The sequence below is a fragment of the Salvia hispanica genome, chromosome 3, assembly GCF_023119035.1.
Source record: "Salvia hispanica cultivar TCC Black 2014 chromosome 3, UniMelb_Shisp_WGS_1.0, whole genome shotgun sequence".
Taxonomy (NCBI): domain Eukaryota; kingdom Viridiplantae; phylum Streptophyta; class Magnoliopsida; order Lamiales; family Lamiaceae; genus Salvia; species Salvia hispanica.
The window spans coordinates 46,387,121-46,402,660 of NC_062967.1; the positions used below are offsets into that span (position 1 = coordinate 46,387,121).

The 15,540-nt window shown below is 37.4% G+C and overlaps 2 protein-coding genes and 1 non-coding gene across 4 annotated transcripts; 1 reads left to right on the forward strand and 2 right to left on the reverse strand.

Annotated features, from left to right (window-relative positions):
- Positions 1 to 1,915: 1,915 nt before the first annotated feature.
- Positions 1,916 to 1,994, reverse strand: TRNAR-ACG. The gene has a single exon. It is a non-coding gene; the product is annotated as a tRNA-Arg (tRNA).
- Positions 1,995 to 5,264: 3,270 nt separating this feature from the next.
- On the reverse strand, positions 5,265 to 9,682 carry LOC125213135 (alpha,alpha-trehalose-phosphate synthase [UDP-forming] 6-like). Of its 2 annotated transcripts, none has more exons than XM_048113507.1 (4): positions 9,388 to 9,682; positions 6,963 to 9,278; positions 6,598 to 6,871; positions 5,265 to 5,726 (listed from the first exon to the last, which is right to left on the reverse strand). In XM_048113507.1, exons 2-4 carry the CDS (start codon positions 8,969 to 8,971, stop codon positions 5,436 to 5,438), a joined length of 2,574 nt encoding a protein of 857 aa, XP_047969464.1. In that variant the 5' UTR covers positions 8,972 to 9,278; positions 9,388 to 9,682; the 3' UTR covers positions 5,265 to 5,435. The 2 variants fall into 2 exon arrangements, with proteins under 2 accessions (XP_047969464.1, XP_047969465.1); XM_048113508.1 differs by lacking the exon at positions 9,388 to 9,682 and having other exon boundaries at positions 6,963 to 8,422; positions 8,526 to 8,630.
- A 3,950-nt stretch (positions 9,683 to 13,632) lies between these two features.
- On the forward strand, positions 13,633 to 14,016 carry LOC125210335. Its single transcript, XM_048109893.1, has one exon. The coding sequence runs from the start codon at positions 13,633 to 13,635 to the stop codon at positions 14,014 to 14,016; it is 384 nt and encodes a 127-aa protein (XP_047965850.1).
- Positions 14,017 to 15,540: the final 1,524 nt, after the last annotated feature.

Genomic DNA, 15,540 nt, shown 5'->3' on the forward strand with positions numbered 1-15,540 from the left:
TTCTGTTGTATCTTCCCAATTGCTATAATATAAGCGCGAAAGTTCGAAACAAATTCTCAGAAGTTAGGCTTATTCTAAGATTGAAAGTCCAATTTCAAAATTATTGAATTGCTAATTGTGCTATTATTTGTCAAAATGCCATGGAGATTTTCCTTCTTGACTATTTGATATGTATAATACGTGAGGTGGAATGACAATTAATCACTCTTTTTCACTTAAAAAAGATTCAAAGTCAAAATTCCACGTTAACAGAAGTTCTAATTTGTGAAACATAAGCATTACATCACAATTCATATTACTATGATGATATATATATATATACATGATTGGTCAAATGTTTCTTCTTTTTACTAGAATAGCAAAAACCGTTCAACTTGAAAGAGATGACACATTTTGAGCAAGACGGGATTTGATTACATGTTACATGCTTCTTTGTCATGTTCTACCTTATTATAACCGATTATAATCTAGCTATATAGATTGCAATCAAATTTTAAGTATTGCAATTTGAACTTCTTATGTATAGACAAAAATAATTGATTTGGATTTTTTGGTTTCAAAAACTAATTAAGAAAATGGCTAAATGCTAGGATGAATAACTCAAACAAAGATTTCTAGATTTCATCAGCTCATTAATTATCAACTAATTGTTTATTACTAAATTTCATCTAAACCCCATGGGGCCATGGGGGTGTCTAAATCAGTGACCTGCATTTACCGTAATAGATGCTTCCACCTAATAAATACTTAATCTGTTCATAAAATAATGTCTCATTTCGCTATCTTGAGATATGATTTAAAGTCTTATTTATTTTTTTTTCATTTTAGATAAGGGGATCATCATTCATGTAACTCATTACACTCACATTCTATTATAAAACCAATATATAAAAGTGGGATTTTTCTATTCTTTTCATAAAGTAAAACAATTTCTTAAAACTTGTGTCAAATCAATATAGACTACAAATAGTGGACAAAGAGAGTAGGTAGCAAAGTAAAAAAGCTCCTAAGATCAATACCCTCGAATTATATTTCAAGTATTTCGAGATATACCAACTTAACATGCTATTAATTCCCCATGTGTATTAAGCCCAATAAAGTTATAAGCCTGTTAGAGCATTCACAATGGAAAGGCCCTCCCATAGAGCCCTCCCATTCCACATCAGTATTTGTTCAAAGGGCCTATCTTCCCACAATAGAAGGGCCTTTCCATAGGGCCTTCCCATTTCCAATTCATTTCCACATCATCATTTATTTTGTTTTAATTTTTTAGCACTTATATATTTAATATATTAATAACTTAATTTAATTAAAATGTAAAAATATTATATAGTACTCCCTCTGTCCCATGTTACTTGCACTTTTACTTTTCGGCACGTCACAAACTCCTTCCACTATTTATAGTTTAAGTTAGAATTAATGCATTTAATTAATATGTTAGTTTAAGTTAAGAGGTCTTTTATTAAGTGACGTCTCATTACATTTAAAATTCTAATTTAATTACACTAAAAAATTAATTTTAAATTTACGACCTAAAATGAAAAGTGCGAGTAACATGGGACGGAGAGAGTACATGAAATAAATTTTAATTTATCTCAAATATGTGACAACTTATTAATTAACTAAATGAAAACCTAAATTAGCCCATCTCAAATATAGTCCATTAATTTAATAAAATTATTGGCTCATTCATTTATAGTCTATCTATTTAATAAATTCATTGGCCCACTAATTTATAGTTTAAATAATAAATTAGGGTTAATCTTCCTCACAATTGCCGCTTTCTTCTTCTTCTTCTTCTCCCTCCCTTCTTCTTCCAAAGACCCACACCCAAGTTCCAAAGCTTTTGGTCCACTATCCCGATCATTATTTTCCTACCCCCAGAGGGGGAGGTACTTCCCTTTTGGGCCGGTTGTGGGCGAGGAGGGATTCGAACCCCCGACACCGTGGTTCGTAGCCACGTGCTCTAATCCTCTGAGCTACAGGCCCCACCCCGTCTCCACTGGATCTGTTCCAGGGAGTACCCTCAAAAAAAGGAACTTTTCCTCTCCCCAGCCATTCTGGGTTAAGAAGATGTGAAAGTGCGTTTATCTCTATAAGAACGGTACTTTCCGAGGTGTAAAGTAGGAGAGAAGGGAGGTCACGTTTCTTCCCCTCTCTCATTCTGTTTCAGCAAAAAAACAAAAAGAAAAAAGATTAGGGCCGATCGTCGACCATCTCACCACAATGGAGGGCCGATCGATGCCCCATTTGGATCGGCCAAGGCCGATACATCGGCCCTTTTGGAGAGAGAAGGTGGAGCCGCCGGACGGCCCTTCCACCGCAATGGTGGGGCGATGAGGGCCGACTCAATCGAGTCACTTGCAAAGTTGCAATATACACCAAATTTGGTCAATTCCAAATCTGTAATTATCTTACTCCATTTGGACTTATTTGTATTCTATTTTAGTGTAAAACTTGGCAAACTCAATAGAACAATTTCTTGATTGAGGTATAGATAAAAACATGAGAAATTAATTAGTCTCAAACCAAGTAAACCATGTTAAATCTAACCTTAAAAACTATTTAAAATACAAGCTTTATGGAGTACCTAATTTTGACATTTTAAAATTGATCCACTCGTCCATGACAGTATGTGATTTCAATTCCCCGTGCTAGAACGTGCCCATTTAGTGCTTGAATCATTCCTAAAGTCTAAACTATTTCTGACCAACCACACACAATTCATGCTCTAGCCTAATTCTTTCATTTCACCTTTAAATCGTATAAAAACATCCACGATAAGAATAGGTCAGCCACTCTCTCTCTGTCACGTCATTAACACTAAAAATCCATCTGCCACATCAGTATTTTACTTAAATAGGCTAGCCTTAGGCCAGCCGCAATAAAAATAATTCAAAAACAACTACATTTACTGAATTAAACACAAAATACGGAATTAAATTTACGACACATATACGTGAAAATTCGTTAATTTTATTTAAATAAAAAAAGTACATTAACTAAAAATAAAAAAAATTACATAATAAAAAAAAATCCGAGCTTCCACACACGAGCCACCGCCCCGCTCTACTCCTCATTAATTTATTAAAAATATACATTAAAAAATGTTAATATGTCTTGAATCCGTTATAGTTTGCCGCTATGACATGTTTCTGTTTTAGGTCTTAATTTCGTATTGGGCATAGCCCGTCTTCTGTGTGCCTATTTTAAAATTACATAATTAAAAAAATTCATGAAAAAATACATTAAAAAAATGTAATAAATAAAAAAATGCATAAAAAAAAATTAAAAAATAGCGCTGGCCGATCAGCTCGCCACAATGGCGGCCAACGCCCTCAAATCGGCTAGCCCACGCCAATTTTTTCGCCGATTCGCGACTGACCGTTTCCAATAGTTCGGCTAGCCGACCGGCTAACGACGCGAATCGACTAGCCGGTGGGCTAGCTGCTATTGGAAATGCTCTAAGGATTCGATAAAACTTTAAGAAAGATATGGATAAGGGTTGAAGCCCTAGCCAAATACTCCACTTTAATTTCTCACTTCAAACGTTTTATCCCAAAAAAAAAAAAGTGTGAATGTTAGGAAAAAAATACCAACTATTGAATCTTGATAATTTAATCAGTGCAATTAATAATTAGAGTTTACGATGACAGCCATTTGCGTGTGGGTAAGGAGAAAGAGACGTTTTACGTGTTGGAATTCAATCATAAAGTATGAACACACAAAATTTCTTTTCTATTTCTCTCCTGGTCTTCATATCTTAATTTCTAGTCAAGATTACTGAAAATAAAAGACAAGAATCCTCAAACTGCTCAAATTTCAACTATGATAAATTGATGATGCACTACTGTTGTATATTTAACTTTAATTGAAGTATTTACTAAATCATGAATCTATATTCACTTTTGCAATTTCCACTTCACTTTTTTCAAAATTCTCTAACCGGAGCTTCCCTAATTTTTCCTGCAATCGGAATGATGACATTGATCAAATTCTGATCTATATCACAATTTTTAAAAATAGTTAATTATGTAATAATTAGGATATTCGGTGTGTTATATTGTTAACCCACCTCTAAATTGCTAACTACAACTAAATGATAGGCATTAAATTTTTAAATTAAAGGTTAAGATCATTCAAACTTTTTTTTAAGATCATTCAACCCTTTAATATTAATATCATGCACAAAAAATATCAATAGGGGTATTATGTCAATTAACTACAAAATTAGTTATAACTAACTTTTAAAAGAAATTCCAAAACTTTAAATTCATATAACAAATATCAAATTAAAGATAATTTTATAAGGATTCCAACGATATCCTACATGCATATGTTCCGACGTCAAAATTTGAAAAAAAAATTCAAATTTTTTTTATTTTTTCGTACAGCAGAAATGTCAACATACTATATAAAATATGTCAATATAATACATGTAGAATGTCAATATAAGCAATGAGTTCAACATTCTTAAAGCATTTTGTTCTCAAAGCATTGTGTTGATATTTTCGAAACACTATATTGACATTTTCATCCAAAACCCTAATTTGGAGTTTTTTTTTTATCTTTTTCGATTTAATTAATATAAAAAAAAATTACACGTGGCAAATTGTAGACCACACGTTTTCTAAAATCCTATGGCCTTAAATTAGTGGTAGTTAGCAATTAAATGATGAGTTAGCAATTGATCACTCCCCCTAGATATTTTTCTCAATTATCTCATATTTTCATTTTTAAGAACGATGAGACAAACAAAAAATATTATGTGAACAAAACGTTCATTTAGTTAAAACAACATCGTTTAATACAATTAGTTAATCGCGTTTTTAAATTTTACTAATGTACGCATCACGTCAATAAATTTAGACACACAGCATGTCAAAATTGTTCGTCACAGGCTATTAAGAAAAAATATTATACTAAAACTACCGGATTGAAAATAACTTAACAAACTTGATGGTTTTTTAGACCATCTCCAACCATACACCAAAAATGAGTTTTGATGTAGAATTTTTATCCAACCATACACCAAACTCAAACCCATATTTGGTGTTTTTTGTAAAACAACACCATATTTGGTGTTACTGCAAAAGTTTTGTGAGGCAAAATCTCAAAAATGGTGTAAATAGTTAGAGTAAAATTATTTTTTGGTGTGACATATACTCAAAAATGAGTTTAAGTTTGGTGTAAATGATTGGAGATTGCCTTAGTGATTTGAGCTACTCAAAAATAAATATCAGAGCTATTAGGCTATGCTGCAATGGATAAAAAAAGAGATTAGAATATTTCTAAGGTTTATATATACAGCTGACCCAAAGTTCACCAAACGTGCATAGATGTCAAAATATTAAAACGAGGAAGACCACAATCTTGTGCCTTTTTTTCCAGTCCATAATTTACAATTGTCAAACAACCAACAAGCAGATGCATGCTTACAAGATGGGTATCATAAGCTCCGAAACTGAAGCTAGTCCCTTCATCAACCTCACTATCTCGGCCGTGTCGTCCAGATAGTACTTGGCCTTGCTTGGCTTGCGCCCCACTGTGCACGCAAACACTTCTGCGTTTGGAGCTATGGACGGACCAGTCGTGGAGCTGCTAATTACCTCGAACATATCTTCATCCGACCTATCGTCTCCAATGCACAGCACAAAATCGGGCAACATTCCTCTCTCCTGCATCAAGGACAGCAGCCGTTTCGCTACAAGACCTTTGCTAACTCCCTGCATTCAGCAGCCAAAATTGTAAGAGTGATAGTTTAACTATGTTAAGTCACCTAAATCACTAAATTGGGATAAATAGGTAAAGAAAAGTTGTTTTGTAAGACGATTTATGACAATGTTTAGAGGCAGCATTCGAAACAGATAATACTAAATGTTGGAAATCGACATATTCCGACAGGGCCTATGCAAATTTGGCCTTAAGGTTGCCACGGCCTTGCACAACATGCACGGAAAGCCTCAGCCGGGGCCCAGGGAAGATGGCTATTCTAAGTCCTAACCAAAAACAATAACATTGATAAATACTGAGAATGTTAATATCATTAAACGATCAATCTCTTCCCGAACTGCTATAGATTTTGTATGAACTGATTACTCAACTACATTAAGCAAGATAAGGTTATTCTCCTCGGGTCATCTTGACATCACCTACTTATCACTTATGTAACAGTTCACATAAAATCATAAACAGTTTCAACACAAGAATTAGTGACAGAGGAGGCTATTATTATGTCGAAAATGTATTTCTCCTCCAGCAAGATAATACTATTCAGCAATAGTTAGCAGAATTTCATACCAACTGAAACAAGGATCATAACAGCTGATATCAGAGTACAGAAATAAATAAATATAGTAGACGTCTAATTACGTGCCTCCAAACATTACCAAAGAAGGCGAAACCGCGAAAGAAGCAAACTGAGATGTGATATGTTGACAATATATCATGTAAGTTCCCTAAAAGAGACATGTAGCCTTAATTCTTGTTTAGCAACTTACTAAACCAACTATTTTATGCGTTTCAGTTGAATATAAGTAGTTTTTCTATTATCGACAAGATACTGTGTGACTGGTTCTGAAAGAAAAGACAGAATACCTGTGGCTTAACTTCTACACAATTTGAGTCGCTTTTAACTGTAACAGGTTCGTTAGCAAGAACACTCTCCAGATGACCAAGAAGTTCTTTTGCTTGGCAGGATCCAAAATCAGGATCAGCATCCTCATAACACCATCCCATCGATGTTTCTTTAAGTTCAATCATTGATCCATCAGTCGTCTCCGTATATAGTTGCATTACTGGCTCTGCTATTTGCTTCCAGTTGCATTCTACTGCCGGAATACTGGTTTCCCATTCCTCGTCTCGCTTCATCCTGCAAAAACCAATTACCATTTTAAGTAACATTGTTTCCATAAACTTTTGAAAGTATAATCCAAAACACTAAATAGAGTGAACTTATATACCTCATAAAATAGCCATGCTCGGCAGCAATTCCCAGCTTATCACATGATGAAAACCATGCATCCAGCTTGCTTCGCGGCCTTGAACTTACTATAAAAACCACATTGTTCTTGTCTCTGCACAAACTATTTAATATGTCAAGTGTTTTTGAGCTTGGTTTCTTGTCGATTGAATTTTGAGGCATTAAAGTTCCATCATAATCGAGAAGAATAGCTCTAGTTGTAGTCCTCTTGTAAGCCGATACTATGTGCTCCATGGCCAGTTTCCTGAAATTAGGATCGAGTGCAACGACCCTAAAGCTCAAGCCAAATCCAATACCCCAGCATCTGCGTCGCACATGATCCTTACAAGTCCTTTCCAGATCTTGCAGGAAGCTTTTACCCCAATACGAGACATCATGCGTGCTCACATACTTATAGTGTTTTTCATGCCTCAGTTGTTTTTCTGGCTCCGGCATTTCAATGGCTGATTCCATCGCCTCTGCCACCACATCGATATTCCATGGATTGACTCGAATGGCTCCACTTAGAGATGGAGAGCATCCAATGAACTCGGATACAACAAGCATACTCTTTTTGGGGGTGGATGCTTCGGGTCCCAATATCTTATTCAATCTCTCGTTGCCTTGCCGACTGATAACATACTCATATGGTATGAGATTCATTCCATCCCTAACTGCAGTAACCAAACAACATTCAGCAGCGACATAATAAGCAACTCTTTCGTAAAATTTAGGAGGCTGGTCAATCAGGATGACCGGATCATATCCAGGTTCTCCAAATGTTTCGTTTATCCGCTTAACCGTTGCATACATCTCATCCTGCACTTCTTTGACGTCTTTTCCCTTGCCCCGAGCAGGAAGAGCTATCTGAACTAAAACGACCTTTCCTTTCTTCTCGGGGTGCTGCAGTAGAAGCTGCTCCATTGCTAATAACTTTAAGCTGATGCCCTTAAAAATATCCATGTCATCAACCCCGAGTAACAGTGTCCGCCCCTGTCCTGAAAATTGCTTAATGAGCTCTGCTACCTTCGCCTCCGTCTCTGGAAGGCTCAAAACAGACTGAAGCTGGCCCATATGAATGCCAACAGGAAGAATCTTGAGACTAACAGTGCGGCCATAATAATCAAGTCCTATATAACCCCTCTTCGACTCATATGAAATCCCCAGCATTCGACTACAGCAGGAGAGGAAATGCCTGGCATAATCAAATGTGTGAAAACCAATCAAATCAGAATTAAGCAGACCTCGCAAAATCTCCTCTCGTATTGGTAATGTCTTATAAATCTCCGAAGATGGAAATGGACTGTGCAGGAAAAAGCCAAGCTTTACCCGATTAAACCTCTTCCTCAAGAAAGTAGGCAGTACCATCAGATGATAATCATGAACCCAAACAAAGTCATCTTCTGGATTAATCACTTCCATGATCCTATCAGCAAAAATCTTGTTCACTGATACATAAGCCTGCCAGAGCGAGCGGTTAAACCTACCACCCAGATCGGGCGACAGAGGCAGCATATAGTGGAACAAAGGCCATAGCTGTTGTTTGCAGAAGCCATGGTAGTACCTGCTATACAGATCAGGTGGCAAAAAGGTCGGGACACACTTGAATGTCTCGAGGAGTATCTGAGAGACCTCATCTTGGTCATTGGGGTGAATTTCTTCCTTGAGGCACCCCACATAAATGAATTCAGTGTCTTCATCTCCTAAACAATCTTTTAGTTGGAGATAAAGTGAATTATCATCCCAGCTAAAAGTCCAACCTTTACTATTATCTGTTTTCTTGTGCACCTTTATAGGCAACTGGTTGGCCACAATAATTATCCTATCCTTATGAGAAGACGAAGATGATGGATCCGAGGATACGCTGTCCGAACCATCATCATCAATATCGGACATTATCCCAGCTACTGTCATAATACGAGGAATACGCCGGCTCATACGGCTAAAAGATGGTGATGGAGCTTCCCCAGAAGCTAGCTCTAACAAATTTGAGTATGATCTAGACACCATCTCTCCCTCCCTCTCTCTCTCTCAAAGTGAAATTTCTTTTTCTCTCACTCTCTCTCTATAGCACTCACTACCCCAAATAACCTCAATCCTAATTTTCTCAAAATCAGTTTTCAATAACATAAAAGGGACTCCTTTTCAGATTGAAATTATGCTTGACACTGAACAAGCAGTTAACATCCAAGATAAAAAAAACTGTGTCATTTGAAGTAGAGCAAGAAATAAGTATTCAATCTCATGCCTACCAAGATAAGATCAAGAAGGGTGCGCTCAAGATTTTAACTTTATGAGGATCCAATCAAGTTACACACTGCAATACACAAGTAAACAAATATATGTCAAACAAACAGAGATTTAGAATTCAAGAAATAGATCATAAAACAGATAAACATAAAAGGAGACAAGTAAGAAGATAATACCTCATCAGTTAGGAGTAAACAGCAAGATCCCACATGAAGATGTGACACTAATAATAGCAAGAGACAAACAACTGACGATATTTCAAGAGCCAGTTCATCCAAATTCAGTAGAAACAAAACCAGAAATAAAAGGTGGGGGGAAACCCTAGTGTATTGAAAAAGGGAAAATGTGAAAATAGTGGAAGAGGTGAGTGCTCAAAACTGTGTATTTTTTGTTATCTTTATTTCTAGTGGAGTTTTATCAAATCTTCATACACACACTGGAAATATAGCAAGTACAGTGCAACTGATGAAAGAAAACAATCAAAATTTGGTTCTGATTTTATTATGTGATTGGACTTTGGAAGTATGTCTACATATTTCATGCCATACTACAAAGATAACATAAAATAATTAGAGTAAATAGCTGGCTATGTGGTCCACTGTTGCAGCTTAGATTCCTCTTATTATTCTAATGGGGAGAGAAATTCAAGAAAAACTTAACAAAATTTTAAATTGTTCTTGAATCTCCCAATGTTTTTCATTTTCCATATGTTAAATTTTGCTACGAAATGGAGTAGTACTTAGTGACAAGGACTCAATCATTAAAACGTAATTATGTGTAATGAATCAAAATTCATACAATTGAATTAAGTATTGTGTGAGAAGTTCGGCCTTGTTTAAATGTTCATAATAGGGCTGTTTACTCAATAATTCTACTAGTACTAAATAGGCCATCCAAAACAACAGTCAAGTGACCGGTCATAAAATATTTATTAAAAAAATTTGCATTGTATTAATCCATTTAAGTATAAAAATACGTCACAAATGTTGCTATCTGTTGGATAAAGAAATATAAGAAAAGCATATTTATTGTTGACAGTAGCCAATAGGATTGAGTTTAATATTAATGATTATGGCCCATTGACATTCATATTCGAGAAGAAGTCTTAATGTCAATGTAATTGGATTTCTCTACGGATAATTCATATTTATGTGGCCATGATGTCATATAAGCTAATGTTGAAACTTGAAACTATTAATAACTAGCATATTTGATTAGTTCTCCACATGTTATTTATGCAAGAATATTTTCACTCAACTATTTTGATATGGTGGAGTAGCCTTAAACATAAGTTTGGCAGATAGCAACTTTTAAAGTTGAAAATGTTGTATACGTGGTGGACAAATGCATTGCATTTGTGGTCTGGGTTGAGTAAACGGATTTTTTATGCATATCAATTATTCTAATTTCTAAAGCTCAATCAATACTAATTTCACTAACTTGTACTAGTATTTATTTTTTTCATCTCTTTGGGCCCACATGCGAACTAGTTCGAAATTAAAAACAAGTCAATTAACTTAGAAGGCTAAGTGTGATTTCAGCATCCAACATGAACGCTGAGACATCTTAGAGCATTCACGATGCTAGTATAAAAATTATAATCCTAAGTGTGATTTCAGCATTCACTTAATATATTAAGTACTTGAATATTACAATGCTAGTATAAAAATCATGTAGGACATCTATGCACATAGATGAATTGTGAATTGGAAGGTGCTAGAGCTGCCCAAGGTTTACCGAACCGGCAGTTAAAATCGAAACCGCGAAAAATATGCCGAACCAAAACCGTGAATTTTAGAACCGTGGTTCGGTTCAGGTTCCAAATTTTTCGAACCGAAACCGCGACCGAACCGCCGGTTCCGGACGGTTCCGAACCGGCGGTTTCACGGTTCCGAACCGGCAGTTTCACGGTTCCGAACCGCCAACGCAATGATAAATTTAAACATAGTTAATCCTTATATTAAAACTATACTCCATTAAATAAAACATTGCTGAATGATCCGGTTTATGAGTTTTATACTCTTATATAAATAACTTTCATTTTTAGATTTGGTAATATCCGTAGAAACAATAATGTGGGACAAAATTTTGTAGCAAAAATAACTTTATAATACTATTTGGTAAAATTGGATGGTAAAAACATAAGATAAAAGATAATAAAATAAAAATAACTAAATTACAAGATGGAGTCTATGTTGTATGGTTTATGGTAATAACTTTATAATACTATTTCCGATTTTATTAATTAACACATTTTTTTACGTATGGAATCTATGGAGTATGGATAATTATTAATAAATATTTATCCAACATTTTAAAATAAACTTAGAAGAATTGATTACTTTAAATAAAGTATAATAAATTAACATTGGTTAATGTTGTAGTCTTCAAAATTGATTAGTTGAGTCTTCAAAATTGATTGGTTGACGGTGGGCGATGGTTGCACTATTCAAAATTGATTGCATAAAACACCATTTCTTTTATTTTTATTTATTTATTTATTTATTCTTAAATGTTGATTTAAAATTCAAATTGGATCTCATTTCTCTCTATTTTTATCTATATTAAATACCCCTCTCTATCCTTACTTACACTCACCTCATTTTAGTGTTAACAGCTCAATTTAAACTATCCATTTCCTTGTTCCAATTTATTTTATAATTTCAAACTATATGGCAAAAAAAAATTAACGGAAAAAACCGTGAAACCGCGAAACCGAACCTAAACCGCTACGAACCGTCCAAAAACCGGCGGTTCCGAACCGAAACCGAAACCGCCGGTTTTCGAACCGAAACCGAAACCGTGAAACAGCCTCACGGTTCGGTTCCGGTTCCATATTTCCCAAAACCGGAACCGGCGGTTCCGAACCAAAACCGCCGGTTCATGAACCGTGGGCAGGTCTAGAAGGTGCTATTTTTTTTATGGGGTAAATCCCAATATTGATGCTGATTTTTATAAGAAATAATAATGTGATTCATATACATTGATGAATAGGTAAATGAATATTTTAGTTCGTCCTCTTCGTCTTCTCCACGGGCTGATTTTTGTATGAAATACCCTTCGTATTTTGAAAATAGCAACTTTTTCTATTTTAGTCCGTTCCTTAAAAATAGCAACTTTCAAACTTCCTATTTTAGAAAATCTTTACACTCATATACATCAATTTATTTACCACTTAGGCCATCCACAATGGGACGGACGATGATCGTCCGCCACTGTGGCATCACGGACGATGGCTTCTCCATCGTCCGCGCCTGATCCATCGTCTGCAGACGACGAGCGTCCTCCGCCCCTTCGTCCGTCGCATCTTCCGCCACTGTGGGCGACGCGGACAATGCGACGGACGATAGAATGCGTTTTTGTATTTTTTTTTAATTTTTTTTCAATTTTTTTTTTCTATTTAAACACCCCAATTCTCATACCATTTCACATCTTCCAATTTCTCATCTCCCAATTCATCTCTCTCATCTCTCTCATCCCTCACTTTCCAATTTTCTCACTACAAACATGAATTCCGACGGTGACGAATAGAGTACATCGGAAGGCATTACTCGGGCCTTGACTCAGGCCTTATTCGATTGCGTTAATGATGCCGCAGCGGAATGCTTAGCAAAAATGGAGCGCGAGCGTGCAGCGGTGGCGGCGCGGGTCCCTCGGCCGATTCGACGTTGGACGTTTGTCCTCCACGAGCACGACGTAACTCACCAATGTCTGTTCGCAGACTATTTTTCCGAGCAACCACGGTGGGCCCGACGGTTTTTCACCGCTGTTTTAGAATGCGGCGAGATCTTTTTCTCCGCATTGTCCGGACGTTGGAGGGACGTGATGAATACTTCCAGTATTGAATAGACGGCATCGACAGACCCGGACTTACGCCGTTGCAGAAGTGCACGGTTGCAATCCGGCAGTTGGCCTACGGCACCACAACGGATATGTTCGACGAGTACCTTCACGTCGGGGAGACAACTGGCGCGATTGTCTGAAGAATTTTTGTAGGGGAGTTGTGGCATATTTGCAATGCCCGACTGCTGATGATTGCCAAAGCCTGATGAGGATGCACGAGACAGTGCACGGCTTCCCTGGAATGCTAGGGAGCATCGACTGTATCCACTGGCAGTGGAAGAATTGCCTGACGGCGTGGAGAGGCCAATTTACTAGTGGCTAAAAGGGCAGCCACCCGACGTTGATCCTCGAAGCCATCGTTGACCGCCACCTCTGGATCTGGCATGCATACTTTGGTGTAGCCGGTCAAACAACGACATCAACGTCCTCAACTCGTCCATCCTCTTCGCCGATCAATGCAGGGGTCGCGGCCCGACCATCGAGTTCACTGCCAACGGCCGCCATTATCATATGGGTACTACTTGGCCGATGGCATATACCCAAGGTGGCCTGTTTTTGTAAAGACGATCAGTTGCCCAATGGGTGACGGGAGAGTCTTGTTTGCGGCAAAGCAGGAGTCTGCGCGGAAGGATGAAGAGCGGGCTTTTGGTGTGCTCCAATCGCAGTGGGCAATCGTGAAAAGTCTGACGCGTTTCTGGTTAAAGGAAGTCATCGCCGATGTCATGTATGCGTGCAGCATCATGCATAACATGATAGTCGAACAAGAAGCTGGACATATCACCGATTGGGTCGATGATGTAGGTGGGTCTAGCTCCAGCACGACGACCCCGCCTGTCACTCGAGGATTACCGATGGGCTTCAATGAGGTTCTAGTGAGACAAACCTCAATGTGCAGCCAACAAGACCATACGGCGCTCATGAACAACATGATTGAAGAAGTTTGGAAGCGTAACGGCCATTGAGAATTTGTAGTTTTTTTATTTCGTAATATAAAATTTGAATTTTCAATGGAATGAAGTTGTTTTCTCCAATTTTTGAAGTGTTTAAATATTTAAAAAAAAATGCTTAGGACGGGGCTTATGGTGGGCTATAGTCCGCCCCATTGCAGGTGGAAGGGGCGGAGGATAAAATGCTGATGTGGCGGTGTATAGGGTGGGGATTAGGGCGCCGTATAGTCCGCTCCATTATGGATGCCCTTATACCACTAATACAATGGACCCCATAATCCACTAACATTAATTCCATTAGTTTTTTCTTTCCCTCTCTCTTACTTTATCAATTTCTCCCTCTTTCTTACTTTACCAAAATTTTTTTCTTTCTCTCTCTTACTTTACCAAATTGTGCATTAAAACCCGTGTCGTTTCAAATGTTTCTATTTTTAAAAAATGGATGGAGTAATAATGTGATTGATTTGATAATATAAATTGATGAATGGGTAAACGAATATTGTAGTGGAGGCTCAAACGGCTCGACCACTTTCGCTTTCTCCTTCTCTTTCCCCTCTTTTTTCTGCTCAGTGGGGAGTGGGATTCTCCTTGGGAGGAGACGACTACATGTCCAACATCTCGTACTCGTCGGTGCTGAAGGTTGGATCAACTTTAGCTTCGGTCTCTGGGACAATGTTGGAATCTCCCAAACCTGGGGTACCAATCATGGTCGGACGACAAACTTTATCGCCATAATGCAGGTCAATACCGTTTCCGTAGCGATAGTTGTAAAAGGCGGTTGTTGCCTGGGGATTCATGGGTCTCCCACCACCAAAGTAGGTTCCACGGAGTACGAAGGGGGCTCGCCGGAGCACGGGGGAACACCGGAGTATGGGGAATGTCGTGGTATGGCTGTATGGGGAACCGCCGGTGTACGGGGGACTTTGATCGAGATTCATTGTTTAATAGAGAGAGAAATATGAGAGAAAGAGAATAGAGGAATGGAGAGGGGTGAAAAATGTAACGGAAAATGGGTATGGAGGAGATAAAAGTAAAAAAAATAAAAAAATAATGTCGAGATCGGTGGTGAGATCAGCAGTCGCGCTTGCTATGTGCATCGATCTCCTGCAACAGGCACGGATGGAATGTCAGGCTTTGGGTGGCCATCGAGGATCGGTGCTTTCTCCGCAATGGGGGACGACCAAACTGCCGATCGATCTGCGGTGTGGATGTCTCCCATTGTGAATGCTAGCATTCACTTAATATATTAGCATTGTGAATATTCAAGTACTTAACATATGAATCAATCATTTTCCCACCTGATTATCAAACCTTTTTCTCAATTAATCCACTTCATCTTTGCAAATAGTGGTTCTACAAAAGTGGCATGCAATTAATAAAATATTAGTGTATTTAATGAATATTAAAAAAAAAGTAAATTTTGAAATAAAAAACACTTACTTACATTAAAACATAAGTCAAACGTATTCTCTAGGGTTGTCAAATTATGTGGATTGGGTAATTATCGGATCAACCCGTTATCGACCTAACCCAACCCGA